The sequence below is a fragment of the Tachysurus fulvidraco genome, chromosome 2 (assembly GCF_022655615.1).
Source record: "Tachysurus fulvidraco isolate hzauxx_2018 chromosome 2, HZAU_PFXX_2.0, whole genome shotgun sequence".
NCBI classification, from domain to species: domain Eukaryota; kingdom Metazoa; phylum Chordata; class Actinopteri; order Siluriformes; family Bagridae; genus Tachysurus; species Tachysurus fulvidraco.
The window spans coordinates 34,687,716-34,710,559 of record NC_062519.1 but is presented as its reverse complement, the minus strand read 5'-3'; the positions used below and the strand labels follow the sequence as shown (position 1 = coordinate 34,710,559).

At 37.1% G+C, this 22,844-nt stretch overlaps 2 protein-coding genes across 5 annotated transcripts in view; both read left to right on the top strand.

Annotated features, from left to right (window-relative positions):
- cers3a (ceramide synthase 3a) overlaps window positions 1-11,789 on the top strand; it is a 36,708-nt gene extending 24,919 nt beyond the window's left edge. For 2 of the 3 annotated variants that reach the window (XM_027162226.2, XM_047807271.1), the window contains 6 exons: window positions 2,747-2,797; window positions 3,334-3,426; window positions 3,980-4,108; window positions 4,252-4,358; window positions 4,480-4,633; window positions 10,708-11,789. In XM_027162226.2, coding sequence (XP_027018027.1) covers window positions 2,747-2,797; window positions 3,334-3,426; window positions 3,980-4,108; window positions 4,252-4,358; window positions 4,480-4,633; window positions 10,708-10,830 — 657 coding nt within the window. In that variant the 3' untranslated portion in view covers window positions 10,831-11,789. The remainder of the gene's footprint in view (window positions 1-2,746; window positions 2,798-3,333; window positions 3,427-3,979; window positions 4,109-4,251; window positions 4,359-4,479; window positions 4,634-10,707) is intronic. The other variant, XM_027162242.2, reaches the window with a different exon arrangement.
- Window positions 11,790-15,719: 3,930 nt separating this feature from the next.
- Window positions 15,720-22,844, top strand: part of adamts17 (ADAM metallopeptidase with thrombospondin type 1 motif, 17) — a 132,934-nt gene continuing 125,809 nt past the window's right edge. For both annotated transcript variants that reach the window (XM_027161129.2, XM_027161123.2), the window contains exons 1-2: window positions 15,720-15,852; window positions 19,204-19,547. In XM_027161129.2, coding sequence (XP_027016930.1) covers window positions 15,780-15,852; window positions 19,204-19,547 — 417 coding nt within the window. In that variant the 5' untranslated portion in view covers window positions 15,720-15,779. The remainder of the gene's footprint in view (window positions 15,853-19,203; window positions 19,548-22,844) is intronic.

Below are 22,844 nucleotides of genomic sequence, written 5' to 3'. Positions count from 1 at the left end.
GGGTTAAGGAATGTACAGCCTGGAATGCCAGATTATGAATAAACAGGATTAATTGTCAACCTCGGCTAAAGTAAAACCAGCATGAAACATGAAATAAGAAAACCCAGGATTCAGTTTAGACAGGACCTACAATACGATGTCCGTGTCAACTACTGTATTTCAAGTGGGAATAGACAAAGTATCAAAGTACACAAAGGAGCTTTCTTAAGCGTTACATGTCACTTTGTTTAGAAAGAGACATGCAACGCTTAAGAAAGCTCCTCCATTTAAATACAGTGCCTTGCAAAAGTATTCATACCCACTGAACTTTTTTACATTTTGACACGTTACAACCACAAACAAAAATGTATTTTATTAGGATTTCATGTGATAGACCAAGACAAAGTGGCACAAAATTGTGAAGTGGAAGGAAAATGCTAAATGTTGTCCAAATATTTTTTACAAAAAAAAAATATCTGAAAAATGTGGCGTGGATTTGTATCCAGCCCCACTGAATCAATACTTAGTAGAACCAGCTTTTGCTGCAATTATAGCTGCAAGTCTTTTGGGGTATGTCTCTACCAGCTTTGCACATCTAGAGAGTGAATTTTTTGCTAATACTTCTTTGCAAAATAGCAAGCTCAGTCAGATAGGATGGCGAGCGGATGACTTGGATTCAAGCCTCGCCACAGATTCTCAATTGACTTTGACTGGGCCATACTCACCCATGAATATGCTTTGATCTAAACCACTCCATTGTAGCTCTGGCTGTATGTTTAGGGTCATCCATCTTCCCATCAACTCTGACCAGCTTCCATGTCCCTGGTGAAGAAAAGCATCCCCACAACATGATGCTGCCACCACTATGTTTCACGGTGGGGATGGTGTGTTCAGGGTGATGTGCAGTGTTAGGTTTTTGCCACACAAAAAAAGTTAAATTTTGGTCTCATCTGGCCAGAGCACCTTCTACCACATGCTTGCTGTGTCCCCCACATGGCTTGTCGCAAACTGCAAACAGGATTTCTTATGGCTTTCTTTACACAATGGCTTTCTTCTTGCCACTCTTCCATAAAGACGAGATTTATGGAGTGCACAACTAATAGTTGTCCTTTAGAAAACAGATTTGAGCTCAACTTCGCTGGTTGTTAGCTAAGAGTGGTTTGAGGTAAGACATTTGTTGACCCTGTGACTACAAACTCACAGGGGAATATACATCCCTGGAAACATATACTGTATAGATGCACACGGTTAGAAACCATGTATATGGATACCGCATAAAGAAGAGAGAATGTCATGCTGCTAATTTACAGTTTATATGCTATATAATGTACACGGGTGTCATATAACTATCGGTAGCAATCAGCATACTTGGTTAAAGCTGAGGGAAAGTAGAGTAAAAAAAATCTCTAGAGTCTCTAGTTATGCATCACAGACACATTACAAATAGATTATGCTTTATTAATCAGAAACCACGGGTTTAATTGTTGATCCTGAGTCCATCACTACCATATTTGATTCTTTCCCAACTATCAAGTGTGGAAGCACACAGTTGTCTAAAATGTCTCTATGTTGTGTTGCACAGATCCACTGAACATATTTGGGATGAACTGAATGCCAACTGCACTCAAGCCTTTTCCCCAAGCAACAGTGCCTGATCTCACTACTGCACTTGTGGCTAAATGGACACAATACCCATAACCATGCGTTATGCTCTAGTGGATAGCTTCCTAAATGAGTGGAGGTTATTAAAACTGCAAATAGGAGGCTCAAAGAGCACATATGGGTGTGAAAATGAAGCATATACAAACTTTTGTATTAGCTAATTTTAATGAACTTCTTAAAATGTTTGGTATTATTTATTATTTTTTGGAAGCCTTTGCAGTTTTCTGGTAAAATGACTAGCCGAGAGAGGAAAAAATAGATGTAGATGTAGCTGATAATATATAATGTACTGTTTGCCTCACACATCCAAGGTTGGGGTTTTAGATTCTGCTCTGTGTCTGTGGAGACAAGTTCTCCTAGTGTTCAGCGGACTCTAGGTTAACCAGGTTTGTCTGCCAGTCCAAAGACTTGGCTGATTGGCATTTCTGAATTGTCTGTAGTGTGTGTGTGTGTGTGTGTGTGTGTGTGTGTGTGTGTGTGTGTGTGTGTGTGTGTGTGTGTGACAATGCCTTTGTTCTTGGTTCTTGTCAAGGCTGTGTATGATAAACTTTGTTCTTTAATAAATAAAAAATGTACTGTTGGCAAATTGCAATGGTATTTGAGGAGTAAAGTGCTTCGGGATATGTTGTTATACTTTAGAGTGATCAGACAAAATCAAACCTGCACACATTTCACTGTTTAACATTGTTTATGTACTAACAGTGCATTATGGGTAAAACATTTTAGCCTGTAAGGACAGCATTTGACTGCTGGAGTACAACAAATATCATGTTGGAAAGCATACTATAGAGCATGCTGTAGATTTACTGTTGTATAACATTAAGTAGACATGAATTTGTAGCATTACGGACAAAGTAATGATAAAACAACATTAAAAGACAAAAAGAAACAGAGCTCTGTCTTGTCGTCTTCAGATTATCCGTGCTCAGTACTTGAACAATGCATCACGGGGTAGGGCAGACATTTGATCACATCCTTGATGCATTGTTAGACATCCAAAGAGGGATAATGAAAGGTACATACAGTACTCTTAAGCAGACCGGTTTCTCTTAACACTGTGTCCATTGACTCTGCTTTCATTCTTTTATCTTGCTTCTCTTTTTAGAAACCATGGTTTTACAATTTACGAGAGATGTGGAAGGGTTATCCGAAACAGGTGGGCTTTTATTTTATTTCTTTTTTTGATCTTCTGTGTTTTGACTTTAACATGCCTGTGTTCACACTATACACCCAATAAACATGTGTTGCTCTTATCACTGGCACAAATAAGAACAAAACACATAAGATTTTAATAATATTGAAGCACAATTTTATAAAAAGTTTATACGATACTCAAATTTACAACCTGCTCATAAATAAACTCCATGATAAACATCTGCTCAGGTCCACACACACCATCACAAAATATATTTAGATGATATTAAACGAGTGAACCTGGGATTTGTGTAGTTACCTCTAAAGTCGGTGCCAGTGAACTGACGTCAGAAACATTGACCACCTTAATAGCGTAAAAGATCACTGTGAAGCTGGAATATATATATATATTTCCCATAATACTGTAAAAACCCTTTAATATACCATATGTGTTAAACTTCAGTGAATTCTACTTCTTCTTCTTCTTTCTTTAATTTCAGATATGTAAATTTCTGTTAATTTCATAACAAATTATTGCTGTGGTTTTCTTCCTTGTAGTCCTTGTTGGAGTCTCAATACTGGTACTACATCCTGGAGATGAGCTTTTACTGGTCTCTTCTTTTCAGCATTACTTTCGATGTGAAACGAAAAGTGAGTTTCATACAGAAAAACCCATGATTGTTTTTTTTCTCACATTTTCCCTCTCAAAGTAGATTATAGTGACGTACAAAGATAATAACTGCTATCCTAAAGGGATCAGCTAATTGCGATTGTGTTGATGGACAATAGCAAAACAATGCCTCCAGATTAAATGGCAAACCATTAGAGCAGTTCACTGATTCATGTGAATCATTTAATAATAAATGATTCAAGAATAGTTCGATGAATAGTTCATTAAAAGATTTACACTGAACAGATTTATTTTCTACTAACACCAGTAAAATTTATCAGTCGAGACATGTTTGGTGTCTTGTTTGATTCTTTATCTTTGGACTGAGTTTAAAACTTTCATTACAAGAATAGCAAATGCATTTTGGTGACCTCACAAAGCATTATAGGGTAAGAAACAGTGCTTTATGAACGTTAGCTAAACATAACTACTAACTGATTTTTTTTGGTTTTATTACATACATGACAATGTATGTAATGACAAAAGTAAACAAATGGGGGATGTTTGTTTATTTATTTATTTATTTATTTGTAGGACTTCAAGGAGCAGATAATTCACCACTTAGCCACATTGACCCTGCTGGCATTTTCCTGGTGTGGAAACTATATTCGAGTAGGAACTTTGGTCATGCTTGTGCATGATGCCTCTGATGTGTTTTTAGAAGTGAGTGATGAAGATTATTGACATTTTTTCTGGAATATCTCATTCATAAAACATCACAAACTCTGAATAGACTTATACATTTTGTCAATGTATAAGTGTTTAGCTCAATTTTGATCCCATCTGAACTTTCTTCTTCTGTCCAGTCTGCCAAGATTTTTAACTATGCCAAATGGCAGAAAACCTGCAATGGCATTTTTGTTCTGTTTGCTGTTGCGTTCATGGTGACGAGACTCGTTATCTTTCCATTTTGGTAAGATGCTTCTTTAGTTGATGTGTGTGTATATATATATAACTGAATGATTGTTGGTTAACGCATTCTGTAATATACCTGCAGTTTACAATAACTATATCTTTGTTGTTTTTGATGTCAGGATCATCCACTGCACGTGGGTCTACCCACCTGACCACTACCCTGTTTTCTTTGGGTATTACTTCTTTAATGCTATGCTTGTCATCCTATTGATGCTACACATATTCTGGGCTTACCTGATCCTTCGCATGGTGAAGAAATTTCTCTTTGGAAGTGTAAGTATTTATTATCCATTTGTTAAACTCTCTAGTTTAAGCTTTGCATGAAGAAAAAAAAAATACTCCAGCAAAAACAAGCTTTCTACTGGATCTACAAGTTCAGTGTAGCTAGCCAATAAGATTTATCATTATCTTTTCTCATATTGCTTGCTAGTAACCCAGGCTAAAACACATCTAGCATTAGTACGCAAACTAAACTGAATTCTGTTCTCTAAAAGCTTACTGCATGACATCTCTGGAGCTTGTTCTTCATATGTGGATTCCGGTCTGTTGTTGAGCTTATTGCCAGTGTAAACTCTAACCTGAACAACAGCAGGCTTATTTATTAAAAGCAAGACTGGACTGAGCAGATGTTTTATTAAAAATATGAAAAATACTAAATGTTAAACTTTTTACCAGTACACTGGTGAACTCGATGTATGGGACATTTTCAATCAATACAAACAAAGTGTGAGATGTTATTACCTTTGTTCGATAATCTTACACAGAATATTAAAGACATCAAATTTTAGATCCGTGTGATCAAGCACTCCAGACATTTAAGAGAGCAGATATGGGTTTGATATCACAAGGTAGAAACACCAGGCACTGTTCTATGAATATTTCCACCTGAAAACAGAATGAAATGTCTGCTTTCTTAAGCGCCATTAAGCACTAATGTGGCATGTGTCATGTCAAAGAAATTCATTACTGAAACCCCAAAACACACCAACACTCTGATAAAAGAGTCTGGCATTCATAATGGCTAAATATACATACACAGGTTGCAATTACTTAATTGAGGTCAATTATATATATCTGATTGTGCAGTGCATAGTTGCTTCAAATGAACAAAAATGAAAAACTTTCCGTGGTCATGATTTTATATGTTGAGGGGGAAAAAAATCAGTATCCATATAATTAAAATTTGTCATTATCTCACTGAAAATGATTTTAAGTCTTGATACAATATATTTGCTCTTTATATCTCTCAAGCAAATCAAGAGTGTTTGAGTGAGTAATCAACCCATTTTGGCTACAATAATCTCTTATATAACATTCTCCTGTACGTTCAAATAATTATATTATATATCTAATATATCTAATGTGCATATAATATTTAAACAACAAACAAGGAACCGGGTCTGGATCACATTTGAGGCAAAAATAAAAATAGAAAATAAAGTCTGAATGTTAACTTTATGTTCTTAGTCACTCACCCTTTATGGGCTTGAACACCAGTTCTTGGTTTAAACCAGGCTGATCTAGACACAGAAAAATAATATCGTAACGCTTTAAAACGTGGCCAAACCTTAGAGCTGTTAACTGGATCCAGATCATTATAGTAATGAAGCTAATCTTCTGTCTGCAATTAAATAACTTTCTCTGCATTCAATGTAGTCCAATGTTTTATTTGTAGATATATGGCCTGGCCTGTATATAAATTGGCATTAATAAGTAGAAATTAAATTTGTGGAAATTGTAGCTCAAGGAAAAATTGTTTAGTACTTTAATTTTGCACTTGTTTGAAAAAGGACACCTCTTATCGTTCAAATGCTTCCCGGAAAGCTTTCCTCTTCACTGCATCCACCACGATAAACAGCCTTGTAATGACAGATGCTGTCATCATTCCTTTCCACCTCAAATAAATGTAAATACAGTATACAGTACAGGGAAGTACAAATTTTACAAGTGAAAATGTTTTTATTTTGCATTATTTTCTAAATTGATAGATCTTTCACTACAGATTCTATTACTGTCAAGAACTAGAATGAAAATTATTTGGTGTGTCCTTTTTTTTTGCTTTAATGCTAATGTGTTTTTGACCTGGCAAAGACTACATGTTGTGCAAAACGTGCAAAAAATTCTTTTCAGATTAAATCCATCAAAGTGTCGTCTAAAGACACGTTTCAGTACAGGAGATTAGTTATGAGGGGAAATATGACCACAAATCATTGTGAAATAGGGACCTAGAAATGGTAGTAATCCTGGATTTGTTTTTTTTGAGATCTCAGGAAAGAAGCACTGAGATAGATTGCAATTGCATATGAGGCGGCTTTAACGAAACAGATAGCAAATAATCCAAAACAGGCAAAGCAAGCAGGTTCAGTATTAAAACAATGGCAGAGTTAGAGCAAAGCAATAACACGGGTAACTCAACACGGGAACTAGGTCAAAACCAGATGATCATATCGAGTAAACAAGTCATGGCGTAGACAGATACTGGGTGATAAAAAAAAATCTAAACTTAAGTTCAATATCCAAAATGACTTGACTTAAAGAGAAGAAATACATACAGTAAATGAATGGAGCTGGGATGCTTTACAGTGTAGTTGCAGCTGCATTCAGTTTTCACTGCATGGCTGTATAAATCAGATTTTTCACTCCCTGTATTGAATGTTGATAGTATGCATTTGCAGATAAATGTGAAGATGAAATTTTGTTCTCAGAGAAACTGAAGAAATAAACGGCATATTTAAAAAAAAAAAACCCTCCCAAAGCACTTCCTTGACATTTGGTTAATTCATAACCTGATAATGAGGTGTTATTATTTCTCAGACTGTAAGGGACTGAATCCTGTATAAACATGTCTGGCCTAAATTTTTATGGTTTGACGTAACAGGAAGTAAATAATTAGAATGTACAGTAGGGGCAGGGAGAGTGAGATTATTTATCTGGATGGTTCATCCTAGATGGCTGAAGATCTTTACTGCAATCATTGTCGATCACTTAACTCTCAGTTTTGAAGTTCTGTGCATGGATTAATTTGCCAATATAAAAAAATAAATAAAACAGATAACCAAGATCATCTTAGTATTTCATGTACAGTATAGTTAGTAATTCACTGACAGTAGTCAATAGTCTGCTGTGATTACTATAAGATGTTCAGTATTCCAACCTCTTAATCCCTTCCTATTAACCTAACTCTGACCAATCAGGATCAATAATTCAATAGTCTGTCAGGTAAACATGGTGGTAGCAACAAACAAGATGAGACATCAATAGAAGCTAGACAAAGGGACACCAAACACAGGTACTTAAACTGATATTGGCTCCATTAGTATAAATCTATTATCTGTTAAAGGTCTTCCTGCAATTATTAACCTAATTTAATCTTGCATGAGAAATTTGTCAAACCTTTACTAATAAAATAATTATAATATTTATTTTTTACCTAATCAGGACATGGCTTTCTTTGTGCCTCTTTCTCTAGATGCCATTAAATAAACAGTGCCAGCTAATTTCTCTGCCCTGCTGTTTTACCTGCAATGAAATTGCTGAGTCATTTGTGTGTGTGTGTGTGTGTGTGTGTGTGTGTGTGTGTGTGTGTGTGTGTGTGTGTGTGTGTGTGTGTGTGTGTGTGTGTGTGTGTGTGTGTGTGTGTGTGCGTGCTGATCAGACTGGCTAGATGCTCAATCCCTGAGAATAGTAGCCAGTGTGTGCCAGATATTCATTTAGTTAATTCCTCAAGGCTGTTTTGATTTATGGCATGCAGGTATAGTGCACTTGTGATCAGTTTTTTCATGATGGGTGGTTAAACGATTCCCATATCAGGCCTGATTGAGTTTGATTTTTTAGCGAGTATTTCTGCTGAAACTGTAGCATTCAGTCACTCTTTTATGAATAAGAAATGAGTTCACTCACAGTTTTAAAGGAAACCAGTGCATCATAAGGCATATACAATATTCCATGTTATTGGTGTATTAAAGAAGGTTTATTCATAGGGTGTTTTTTATTTATTTTTTATTCTGCCCCTGGCATACATGCTGTTTAGTTATCTGGTTGTTGAAAGAAGATTGAATGCATGCCTTTGTATGAAAATATTGTGTCTCAGATACTCCGATATCTTACGGAGTATTAACTTGCCACTATCACCAATGGCTTGCTCATTAGGAATAAATCAGAATCTTCATCTATATCACACAGACATATTTTTGGTAAAATTATTATCTCAATAACATTAAATTAAACCTGGCTAAAATGGTAAAACATCAATGAATTCAATTAACTTGTATCCTGAATATAAAGGCAAATCAATCTCATTATTTAGTGTATAATAAATAATTTACATACAGGATCATGATTAATAATTTTCTGTAATACCATATACTGCTCCTAATATGTACAGACCTATTCTTTATTAACAAAGAATGATGAAATCTTGCTTGGAAAATATAATTTAGTTTTCTTTATCATTCAAACTTATTATGTTTATTATTATTGTTATTATGGAAAGAAATTAAATTTGTATTAATTCTAAAATAACATCAGAGCTTGCCAGTGGACTCTAATTTTTAAGCCCTGATCCATCCTTTGTTTTGTAAAGCTAGTGCTTTTGCTGTATTTCTGCTATAGTTCATCCAGTTCAGTCAGTCTGATATTACCCAGGCCTGCAGTTTGCCATCTTTGGCTCTTTCTCTCTTTCTCTAGATGCTATTAAAATAAACAGTGCCAGCTTGTTTCCCTGCACTGTTGCTCCATCTGCAATGAAATGGGGGAATCATAATGTGTGTGATCATACTGGCAAGGAGCTTGATCCCTGACAATTACAGTGTGTAGCGTTTGCCAAATCAAATGAGCTCACCTTGTAAATGCACCAAAAGCCTGTTGCTCTCAACGTGGTAATTAGATATGATTGAATGTTCATCAAACTACGTACAGTAATGTTGCTGGGGTTACTGATCGTTCTCTAAATCTGGTTTATAAAAGACACGTATGCTAATTACTCAAGGCTGTTTCGATATAGTGCACTTGAGGCTGGTTTAATATGATGAATGGGAATAGAAATAATCTGGATAAGAAAACATTTACACAATTTTCCTCCTATCCCAAAATTTAGTTGATTACCTTCCTTAATTTTACACTACACTTACGGGTACAAGGCTAAAGGAGCTCTAATGTATCTTGTGATAAAAGTCTATCTCTCTTAAAATGTTCCTGTAAATATATGCCTCATATCATATCCAGTTCTTCAAACAAGTGATTCAAACAAACTTGCTGATGTGGTTTGGGACACAGTATGATGTGATCTCATAAGACAGGTAAACATGCCAGGACATGTACGTGTGATCCAGTACAATAAGGAAGTCATCAAGTCTCAATGTGGTAAGACCAAATAAACATTCTGGAGACAACCACCTCCCTGCCCCCACCCCAATCAGATACGGTTTGCTCTAATCTGAAACATATGGACTCCTTAATTATCTTTCAGTCCAATTATCTCCCTGGTTTTATGTAGAAAATTCTCTTCAAAAGAGTGTTCATAGGACTGTTGTGTCCTGACAGGTGTAGGAAGACCGCCGAGTCTTTACCTAAGACGTCTAGGAATAGTCCTGACAAGAGGAGTGTCTTTTGTACTTCATGTGTAGGGAGACCACTGAGTCTTGACCTGAAGAATGTCTCTTCTACTTCAGGTGTACGAAGACTATTGAGTCTTGATCTAAGGAATGTCTCTTCTACTTCAGGTGTAGGAACACCACTTAGTCTTGACATGAGGAATGTCTTTTCTACTTCAGGCTTAGGAAGGCTGATGAGACTTGACACAAGGAGTGTATCTTTTACTTCATTTGTATTTAGACCACTGAATTTGACCTTTGGGGTGACTGTTCTTTTGGAGCATAGGTTAAGTGAGGATTTTATAAAGGTATATCACCTAGTCCTGTCTTCTCGAAATAGTCCTGTATAATAACTTTGTTATCTAGAAAACTTAGCTGATGGGAAGAATGTAATTCTGAAATGATTGGCCATTGCGACACACTACATACATGTGACACACTATCTCTATCTAACGTGTTAGCTAACTTCTTTTGTATAAATTGTGAGAAACAAAGACCTCTTGATGATCAGCCTGAGGAATAGATTTCCACAGTGTGGCCCATGACATTTTGTAAGAGTGTAGCACAACATAGACAATAATGTAATATCCCACATCGATAGTAATGGAGCGTATTCATATACCTTAAAATTTTGTCTGAGAATAAAGGAAGCAACAGCAAATTAAGCTTGGATTATTCAGCATATATATATGCTGAATAATATATATACTGTAATGTATAAATGTTTTTGTAATTTTCTCATCCTTGTCTTGACAGTTAACCAAAGATGAGAGGAGTGACAATGAAGAGGAGGAAGATGACGAAGGGGAGAACAGCATGCCTGAGGACAATCATGTACATCCAAAAGTCACCAATGGCTGTGGAGCCAACCATCACTAACACACCAGATGCTTCTGCAGATTCTCTTGCTGATGACTGAAGGAACCTAATGAAGTTTTACATTTTTATTTTTTCAAAGACATAGTCTCCCATGATGTTCAGCCTCAACTGGCTTCAGACTATGAGAGAAAGTTTTGATTTATTACGACCATGAAAGTGCCAGAGACCTGACCAGAAACATACTTGTATTTGTCAACAATACAAACCAAACAAGTGCTCATTTCTGTTTTCTTAGTGCCAATAGAATCTGCTTGACTTGACTCCTCTGTTGTGGCTACACTTTTTTTTACATGAACCACAAAGTAAGCAAGAAGAAAAAGATCAACATTGAAAAAAAAAATCCATCGTGCAAAAGCTGATACTCATTGTTCACTGGTACACAATACTACAGAGTGACCTGGAAGCTGTTGAGGCTTGTCTGCTGTTTCTCATGAGTGAGATGAAATAACACTACTGTTTTTTAATGCATGAAAATACAATAGAAAAAAAAAATCTTAATCCCATGATGTGAGTTCCAGATATTGTATTGACATGTTAAAAGCATTACAATGAATGTAGTTCCCCAGCGAAGACAAGTTTGTTTGTTTAGATTCATGTTGCTAACAAAGAAGGAAAACTAATTTATAGCTACCTTAACATGTTCGAATGCAATGTGTAAATCATCACCTTCATGTCTGATTGTTTTTTTGTTTAAAGTCTTATTTAATGTACTGTTGCGAAGCGAGTGAGTGCACGAGTGAACCAAGAACAAACACATGCATACGGAGAACAAATAGAAGTAATTTTTTTAAAACTTGAATTATGTACTTGTCGATTATTTTTAATGCTCATGATAAATATATTTCAGTACATGTGTGGTTTGATATTTGATAAAAAATGCAAGGGTCAAAGAAAGATTTAATTATTGAATGTGGATTTTTTTTTGACCGTTTAAAGGTATTTTGTTTTAATTAAAAAAAAAAAGATATTTTATGAATGAATTTATTCAGTGATTTAATCTCATCTCAGACTTCAAGTCAAGAATATAATCAACAATGGCTTGGTGGTGAGCTCTCCTGAGAAGAATACTGAATGAATTTCCCTTGGTTGATTTTGATGATTTGCACGGAGGCATCCCAGTATTTCCGTCCATCCATACATCCATATATTCACCTTCTATGCTGCTTATCCTACACAAGAACAGAGGGAACCGAGTTGACTCTGTCTACAAGGTGAGAGACACCCTGGACAGGATGCCATTGCAGGACATTCACACACGACAGACAATTAATAGATGCCAGTCAGCCTACAGCTAATGTATTTGGGCAAGGGGAAGAAACCCCTTAATTACAGGGAGAACATGCATACTCGATGCTTAGAGAGCAGAGGCAGGAATCAAAGAGGTGTGAGGCAAAAGCCTAGAAATCATATTTAAAAATGTTTAATTCTTTAATTTATATTTATTCAGCTGCAGCTTTATCTCAGGAAATATATTATGGTTAAACGTTAAGGAACCCATGTAAACACTGAGATTCTCCCACTCCATACGGACAGTAATTATTATATTATGACCATAGTACATATCCTCCTGTATATTTCGGTTTATCGTAATAAAAATATATTCTGTTTATAGCCCATACCCTCTGTAAATTTTAGTTTATAGTAATAGACATCTGTATATTATGTTCATAGTACATATATATTCATTTTTATATTATATTCATCGAACATACATATCTGAAAATTACTGTTTATAGTAATAGCCATATATGTAAATCTGTATATTGTTCATAGTATGCACACAACTGTAAATCACTCCATATTATCACTTACTTAACTTATTTTAACATATTATCACTTACTTAACTTATTTTAACATATTATCACTTACTTAACTTATTTAAATCTTGTACAAACTGTATATCCTGCACTTGCTACTATTGCACTCTGGTTAGACCTAAACTGCATTTCGTTGCCTTGTACTTGTACATGTGTAATGACAATAAAGTTGAATCTAATCTAATCTAATCTAATCTAAACCAATCTCTAAATGTACTGTGAACTAGCAAAACTATGATAAAAATGGCACACCTTTCTGCCCATTTAATATTTCATTACATGTGATTTATCACTGGGGAAGAGATGGTGGATATGTTTCAGTAACAGTGGCCAGAAGATTGAGATTAAATTTCAAAAACCCTCAGCTGGGCCTCAACTGCTAAAACTCGGACCAAAAAGTGTGTACGTTGACCTCTAGAGGGAGCAATTTACCACAATAAAGGTAAAACCGATGGGGAAGGGAAACTGATTCTTAGATTAAGGTTGTTCCAAATATTTCCCTTCTCTCAGGGAAGATAAGCTGTTTGTAGTTGATGGTCATTACGTGTCTGCTTCCAAAGTGTGGCCTATTCAGAAATTGTTTGTGTGGAAATATTTAATTTAGAGACTTTCATCAACAAAAAAAAAAAAAAAGAAAAAAAAAAAGAAAAGAAAAGCATGGAGAGATTGAAGTGAAAAGAGAAGGGTCCTTAGAAGGACTATGATGGACTCCTGGAAGTCAACAATGGCTGTGGAGGAAATTGTGAGGCAAACATCACTAATGGATCAAAACATTTGCCTGTTTTCCGGGTTTACAACTAAACGTTTTTTATTCTCCAATTTGATGACTATAAATATGTCATATAAAACCCTTCATAAAGTATTATTGTGCATGATGCCCTACCATAAGCATGATGCCTTTGGGATTACAAATAAGAAGTTCCCTTAAATCATTTTACTCTTGTACCACCAAGCTCATTTTCATATTAGGTTTTGATGTGTCTGTCTGATAAACCTTCTGTGAGTGTGTTACATGGACAGGCCTCTTATTTACTGTGATTCAGAATATCACTGTGGCAGCTGAACTCTCAAGCTGGACACTTCTGCCAAGCTGCTCTCTTATAATGGCCAGCTCAGTCATGCCAGCTGCTTTGCTGGCTCTCAGAGGTAGCTAAAGGTCTTGCTGGCAGCCCCGCCAATTAAAAAAGAGAAATCAGAGCACTTCAAACCGGATTAATCCCTCCTTGACCCTCTCTGATCTTGTTCTGTTCTTGGATCCACCACCCGTTTCCCAATCGGATGCTGGAGAATAATGTTCCCTAAATATCTGATCTCTGAAAGACTAAAACAATTTAGAAGCTGAGAGATATATTGTCATTTTTGATGGGGTAAACAACTTAAATGAAGGAAGAACACAACTGATTTGTCAATGTTTAGGCCTGCATTTTAGGTCTCAGCATGGTGCAAAATCACATCTTATCCCTAACCCTTTTCATGTTTTGAATCCTATGTACATGCTCAGTTACACCTCAGGGTTCCTAGTGCACCACATGAGTTCAGCTAAAAAAACAGATAGTCAGGGTCAAAAATGAACTTCAGATGGTTGGGCCCCATTGGTTAGAAGCCTTGATGCTGATTCTGTTGGCACTACAATATATTATCCTGTTCCTTTAGATTTTTTGGGTTGTTTTTGCCTCCAGAGGTTTTCAAATGATGTCATAAAATTAGCCGATGTGTTGAATTGCGTGTGTTACACTCACTAAATGTGATAAAATGGTCTTCAGGTATAAGAAGGAATGATGGCATGGTATGTATAATTGCAGGTGGTATTTCACCACGTCTATATTTAATTCAAGACATCGAATAGCAATGCTGTCATGTCATTGTGGTTTTACAGCCTTGTTCTTTTGATTTGACTCTCATTGGAACTGTAATCTGCACGTTTGCATGTGAACACAAAGTTCTTTGGAGTGGGGTCAGAGAGGGATTAGTCCTGTTTTGAATGGCTTTCATTTCTCTTTTTTATATTCACTTGCACAGCTGCCAAGGAGACCTGGCAGCTGCCGTGACTGAGCTGGCCATGATAAGAGAGCAGCTTGGCAGAACCGCCCAGGTTGAGAGTACTTGATAGCTAGTGATTTGACATGACTTGACAGATGAGCAATGGCAATGAGATGCTGCTGTCCATTCATGTTAATGATTTTTTTATTTATTAATATTGTGTAATAGTAATATAGTATTCATTTCATCTTATTTCCTGTTTTTGTCTTCTCAGACCTCAAGAGTTCAGTCACTTCATCACCAATAGCTGGAAGGATGCATGTATACTAAAACCAGATATACTGTATAGTCTTATACGGTGTATGCTTTTATTTTTGACATTTATATTGTACTCAAATGACTTAGATGCCAATATGATCATACAATTAAGAAAGTATTGTGTCTCGTTCACGTGACATTAACATTGTTTAAATACAGTGGGGAAAATGAGAGTGCAATTTCTTTGTGAAATCACAGTGCCACTGATGGATGTGTGAATTTCACTGACAATAAATGCAGAGCAACAGGCGAGCTACATATAGATGCATTTCAACCATTATAGGTTGTGTATATTTGGACAATTTATTGACAGTGATGGTCATGTATACAACACTCCTTATACACCTTTTTCCCATTGAAAAGATTTGAATGAAGAAGTAGATGGCCCATTGGATGTTCTGCACGGTTTATCAGCTCACTTCTACCTGTCCATCATTGGAAAACAACCATAGGACTATTCTCAAGATTGCCAAGAATCATTTCCCTTATATATGCGTGAATAATAAAAATGTACTACGTATGAGAGTTTTGGAGATCCTTACTTGAGAGAAAAGTGCTGAACAAGCCTTCTTCAGTGGATGAAAACATCTGCTTTCACTACCTGCTCTGTATCCGCAGCGTGGAAACCACGTGTACCCGTTTTGCCCACCGCTGTGAGTGATCGCGCGATTGTCCAATCACATTCCAGGAATCTGTTTGCATAAAAATCGACGACCAATCCGGTACCGGTGGGCGTGTCTTCCCCTTCGGTTTTGTCCGCTTGCTCCGGCGATTCATTTCTCCCGAAACTTTGCCCCACTTCTGCTCACTTTGCTCTCGCTTCTCCGGCAGTGATGCGTAGCTACAGCGCTCCTCCGCTTCTGCTGCCCCTTTTCCTTCTTTCTGTTGGACTGAAGGCAACAGTAGGTAAGAACGTAGCAACTGTGTTTCTTTGCAATTTCGCTAACGGCTTTGCTGCAGAAGTTCAGATTTGCTGGAGCACTTTGTGCAGCACTCTTCTAATGCAATGCTTCTGCATGGACAGACATCTTCCTTTCTATTCTAACATCAAGCCAGGATGTATTCCTAAAGTGCCTTGTTCAGAAAGTACTTTTATGCCTGTATTGCAGAAGCAGAACTATTTATATCACTTCAATTTTTATTGCCTCTATAAAAATGGATGTTGCTTCTATAATAATAATAATAATAATAATAATAATAATAATAATAATAATAATCCTGCTGCCCCATATATACTCTTACTGTCTCTATACTCTTTACTTGTCTCTTTAATAATCCCCCACAGGTTCACTCATATTGCCTCTAGATTCACTTCTACTGCCTCAGTAATTATACCTTTTCTGCTCCTTCTGTGCTCATGCCTACTGCCCTACACTCCCTGCTTCTGCTCTCTAATAATCCTGTACCATCCCTCTCAACCTACATGCAATCCTACTGCCTCAACAATCACACCTTTCTGCTACCTCTTGGCTCAATCCTATGCCCACTATTCTAATAATCCCCCACAGACCCCTCTCTACTGACTCATGTTGCCTCTATATTCACTTCTACTGTCTCTATACTCACACCTACTTCCTCAGTAATAATGATATCCTTCTGATTTTTAAGCTCACTCCTAATGCCCTGTACTCACTGATTCTACCTCATACTGCCCTTTACTAACTTCTACTGTATGCATATTAAACCCCTCCTGCCTCCTTTTACTCAGTCCAATTGCCTATATACAGTAAAAAATCCCCATCTGTTCCCGCTATATTCCTGCTATACCTAAAATAATGCCTTCCTGTTCCCTCTCAACTCAGTCTTACTACAATATACTCTCCTCTACTGCTATCTGATAATCATTCACAGGCCAATCTCTCGTCATTCATGTTGGCTTTATATTCCTCCTACTGCCTCAATAATAATGCCTTCTGATTATTCGAATTGCCTCTGAAATAAACCCTACTGCTTATTTTTACTCAGTCCTATTGAATTTAAAATAATCTTCTACAACGCTGTCGACTTGTTCATGTTGTCTCTATATTCACTCTTGCTGCCTCCATACAAACTACTACTGCCTCTACACTCATTGCATCTACAATCATCTCTATATTTACTGCTGTTGCCTCTATAAAATTAAAAAAGTTATTTTTATAATAATATTCCCAAGGCCCTTCTCTACACATATGCATTGCCAATAAATTCACTCCTACTACCTCTATAATAATCTACTTAGTACACTTAACCCACCTTCTGCCTCTATACTCACTCATACTGTCATTATAGTAGCCACCTCATGGTCCAACTACTTACTTCACACACCTTCCGTACTCACCTCTATTGCCCTATTAACGATTCATTCATTCTTCACCTACACTGATACTCATCCTACTAACCCTATAAAAATCCATTTAAACTCTATCTGTAATCACTCTCACTTCACCTCCCAGTTTTCTCCTCTGTTACATTGTTTTATTGCTTTTATAGTAATCTACTACAATCCTTATATATTCCTTCTGTGTTTATAAACCATCATAATCATTATAATAATAATCCCTCTAAACTGTTTGCATAATAATCTCATATAATCTCAATACTGCCTCCTATAAAAATCCATTCTTGTTGGCCCTATATCCACTTCTACTGCTTCTACAACCATCTCTTGTCTCACTATTCTTCTCTCTTCTCTCTCTGTACACATAACCGAGCATACAGTATATACTTTCCCTTCCCTCACTCCTATTGCCTCTATATATTCACTCATACTGCCTTTTATAATCCACTCATATTGGCTTTATATGTACTTCCACTGCCTTTATTATAACCCACCCCAGTTCCCACCATACTAATCTCTTCCCCCTGTTCTCAGTATTGTGGCATATATACTCAGTCCTTTTCTCTCTTTATTCACTCCAACAGAGTTTTAATAATCTACACCTACAGCTTTTTCAACAGTCCACTATTATGCTCTCTGTACTTATCTCTGTGCACTGTGTACTCATACTCTTCTCTATCAATAATAATAATACTGTACATTTCCACTACAGCCATACAAGAGCTTTATGAAAAATGTGTTGCAAATAAGAAGCTATACACTTTGATAACCAATAATATCTGATGAATTACTTCAGCAGCCACTTTTTAACAGGGCATTTTTAAACAGGATTTGACTAATTCTAGGTAATTAAAAATTCTCAGACTCAAATAACCTGCATATAAACACAACGTTTTTTTAACCTGACTATATGAAGAAGTAATACCGATTTTTTTTTCCAGATACTATTTATGGTTCATAATCGGAAGTCTCCTGAGTGGTGCATTGTTTAAGATCTTATCCTGGCTAAACTCAAGCTGTCCATAAGGGCATAACTGTACTGTAAGGTTTAGCACTTGTTCACACACTAGCACCCTACTGTGCTGGGTTAGTTCATTCTTCACTCAGAGTTCCACTATAAATGCAAGTAGTGGCTATATTGCCAACAATGGGGTATAATAGAAGAAAACTAATAGAAGAATAACTTATTTTCTTTATATTTGCATATTGGAAGCTAGGCTGAGATACTGCGTCAGCCATGACATCAAACCCCTGGAGCAGAGAGGATTAAGTGCCTTGCTTGAGGACCCAGCAGTGGCAGACTTGGCAATGCCAGGGCTTGAACTCACAAACCTTTGGATCAGTAGTAGCTGAGAGGATTAACCACTGAGAAACAATTTCCAGCATGTAGATCATATATTGTTGTTATCATAAATTAACAGTACATTTTCAAGCCATTGTTACTACAGCTTCCACTTTGGTGCAGCATTTGAACTTCAGAGACAAAAATGTGCCCTATTTAGAAAGCAGCTGTCCTCTGATGTCCTTTATGCTTTTAAAGAAGTGTCCTTTTCTGGCTAGGCCAACACATACTTTTGTTCAAAGGATGTCAGCTGCAAGGAACTGGGAAAAGCCAAGCAAAGAGAGTTATCTTTTTGGTGGAGAAATAATTTTCATTAATGTTATTTACAGTTTTGTAATAATAAAAATATTGCAGTTATTGCAATATGCAAAAGTATATATTAGGACATTTACATAGTATGTTAGCTAGTACATTGTCATTACTGTTATTATTGAACAGGAACTACATTTCTGTTAAGTAAACAGTGATAAGGATCTATACAGGGGCTTCCCCAAGAAGGAAACCCCAATGGACTAAATAAAATTGAGGGTACTGCTGTGTTTTGACATCTCAAAATGGTGCTGCCTTAAATTAAAGTCATTTTTTCAATCCTCCCTAGCACGAGCTGTAGAGTACGAGACGGACCTTGTAGTGCCCTCTGAGCTGCAGCGGGAGCAGGTGGAGCTGATTTGGGAAGCATCCCGGTGGAGCAGAGGGCGCAGAAAGCGTTCTGAGAACCCGCATGGCCACTTATTTGTGTCGCTGCCTGCCTTCAGCCGAGAACATTACCTGGAGCTTCAGATGGACGAGGCTTTCCTTGCCAAGGACTTCATGGTGGAAGAAAGGAGTCGAGGAGAAAGCGTCCAGCATCAACCAGATTTTAAAGGAAGAGTCTGTTTCTACACCGGCACTGTCTTCAATCACACTGACTCGTTTGCCTCTCTGGATACTTGCGGTGGCCTGGTGAGTGAAAAAGTTCTTTGCATTTCTGGATCTCCACATTGTGAGTACATTTCAGGGATCTGAAAGCATTTCGCCCTTAACATTTTTTTTTTGCTTGTAGAGGTTTTTAGTTATCTTGGTCATTAACAGTGTTATAATAATGAGTCCTCACTTCATCACTCATATGAAGCATATCAGGTGATACAGGATGTTCATGCATGTGACTATGCGCAAAATAGTGCAAAACTGTGAAGCACAGTAGATTTTAGCCTTTAGTCAAGTAATAAGGAACCTGGAACATATCTTGAGATTGAACATACTGACCTCTTATAGCTAGTATTTCAGCAAGTCAATATGGGGAAAAGAAAGCACACAGAACAACAGGTGAAGCATGCTAACAGGCCAAGTGTACAAATTAGATTCAGTGTAGAACCACAGATACACAAAGCCACGGCTTGATTTACAGAACTACTACTTACTAATTACTACAGTCTTCTTGATAATGTTTTTCTTTGGTGGGGGATATGAGTACCGTTTAGGACAAGGTGAGACTGTGTGATGCTTTTATTTGACATGTAGAATACCTGGCCCACTTCCAGCTAAAACCAGTTCTGTGAATAGCTTTAACCACCACCACTGCCATCTGATGGCTGAATGGGATGAGTAGCACCGCTGTGACAGACTGTCACTCAGTTTTTGGCTGGGCCGTAAGGTCATACTCACACCCTTAACCCCCTACTGCTTAGTCTGATTGCTGAGACACTAAACAACAGAGATAGAGGGAGTAAAAGTTGTGGAAAGATTTTAAGTCTGCTTAAAATCTGCTCTGGAAGCATTCTTAGCTAGATGGTCTTCACCTCTCTGACTCTGCTCTCGCTGTCTGTCTAATTTCTTCTAACCCCTGCTTTACACTCCATATTGGGCCATTGCGATGCAGTCACACCGGATCATGCAGCAGTGACTAGCTTAGCTTTCTCTGCACGCTGTTTGCATTTTCCCTCACCATATAAGCTTCGTTAAGGCTGCACCTTTGGAAAATGAGGTCACTGTTGTAACAGATGTGCCAGACGGTAGAGTCTCAAGCTTTTCTGACACCTCTGTGTGGGTTGACAAGAAGCAGATCAGCTGGATGTTTTGACTTTTGCTTCCAAATGTAAATTGCTTCTTCCAGACCAGCAGGTATTTGGCTGACAGGAAAATGCAGGTAACCATTAGGGATGTGTATGGATGCTTGATTGACACCATTGATCCATCACAACAGCACAGTAATGCATGAATAGACAATAGGGCTATATAGATAACTGAGTTGTTAAATTCATTTAATGAATTGTATTAAAATCATGATCCTGATTTGTGGGGCAAGTCGATGAGAAAAAAGAGGATAAACAACATTTGAAAACTGTGAGTAATTTTTTTAAAACACCTGTTTGTAGCAAGGACAACGTTTGATTCGTGTGATGTGTTTGCATGTTTTCTCTTCTGAGGTTTTCTCCACGTTATCCAATAACTCTGGTTATCTACCCAAGTCATAGTCAAAGACATGCACTGATCACCTCTCCTTACCTGTCCAGAGTGTCCCCCACCTTGTGCCTAGAGTCCCCTGAGAGAGACTCCCTAGGTTTCCCATGACCCTGTGTAGGATAAGTGGTACAGAAAATGAATGGATAATTGGATATTAAATCCCAGTTACTGAACAATCTGAGATATTAAATCCCAGTTACTAAACAATCAGATATTAAATCCCAGTTACTGAACAATCTGAGATATCAAATCCCAGTTACTAAAACAATCTGAGATATTAAATCCCAGTTACTAAACAATCTGAGATATTAAATCCCAGTTACTGAACAATCTGAGATATTAAATCCCAGTTACTGAACAATCTGAGATATTAAATCCCAGTTACTGAACAATCTGAGATATTAAATCCCAGTTACTAAACAATCTGAGATATTAAATCCCAGTTACTGAACAATCTGAGATATCAAATCCCAGTTACTAAAACAATCTGAGATATTAAATCCCAGTTACTAAACAATCTGAGATATTAAATCCCAGTTACTAAACAATCTGAGATATTAAATCCCAGTTACTGAACAATCTGAGATATTAAATCCCAGTTACTGAACAATCTGAGATATTAAATCCCAGTTACTAAACAATCTGAGATATTAAATCCCAGTTACTGAACAATCTGAGATATCAAATCCCAGTTACTAAACAATCTGAGATATTAAATCCCAGTTACTAAACAATCTGAGATATTAAATCCCAGTTACTAAACAATCTGAGATATTAAATCCCAGTTACTAAACCAACAACAACTAAATGCATGGGATGAATGTTTGGGCCAATTGAGTTGCTTAAATCCAACCAGTGCCACATTATGCATAAAGCATGTTTATCCAGAACAATTGTAATGCTCTTTATATTTCACCTTTGTTATTTTCCTATGTGTTGCTTCGAGCAGAAGAACAGAACCTTTGCCATGACTATTTATTTACTATTTACTATTTATTTTTGTGTTTAAGTTTTAGCATCTTGAAACATTTTACAAACGCAGAGTACAAACGCTCCTTACAAAATTGGACTAAGAATCATGAATGAGATTTCTTAATTCCAAGCCCCTAAATTTACATATATTAACAATAGAGCAGTCCTAAATAATATCGTTTAATGTATTTTTGTGCAGCAAAGTGTAAATCCTGATGCTATATTCTAACGCGAATGAATTTAGGGCAAGTGTAATAGGATCTCTTCAATAAAATTAAATAATAAAATATGAATAATGATGGGAGCACCAGGGTCGGGGTTCGATTCCCGCCTCTGCCTTGTGTGTGCGGAGTTTGCATGTTCTGCCTGTGCCGCGGGGGTTTCCTCCGGGTACTCCGGTTTCCTCCCCCGGTCCAAAGACATGCATGGTAGGTTGATTGGCATCTCTTGAAAATTGTCAGTAGTGTGTCAGTGTGTGAGTGAATGAGAGAGTGTGTGTGCCCTGTGATGGGTTGGCACTCCGTCCAGGGTGTATCCTGCCTTGATGCCTGATGACGCCTGAGATAGGAACAGGCTCCCCGTGACCCGAGGTAGCTCGGATAAGCGGTAGAAAATGAGTGAGTGAGTGAGTGAGTGAATAATGATGAAACAAACAGGGATTGGATTACACCGGTGAGTGCTTGAGCCTTGTATTTAAGGCCAAAACATTTACATTTACAGCAGACGTACTTATCCAGAGGGCCACACACTTATCTCTTTTATACGTCATTAACAGCTGAGGGTTCAGGGCCTTGTTCAAGGGTCCAGCAGATTGATGGTCCTGGG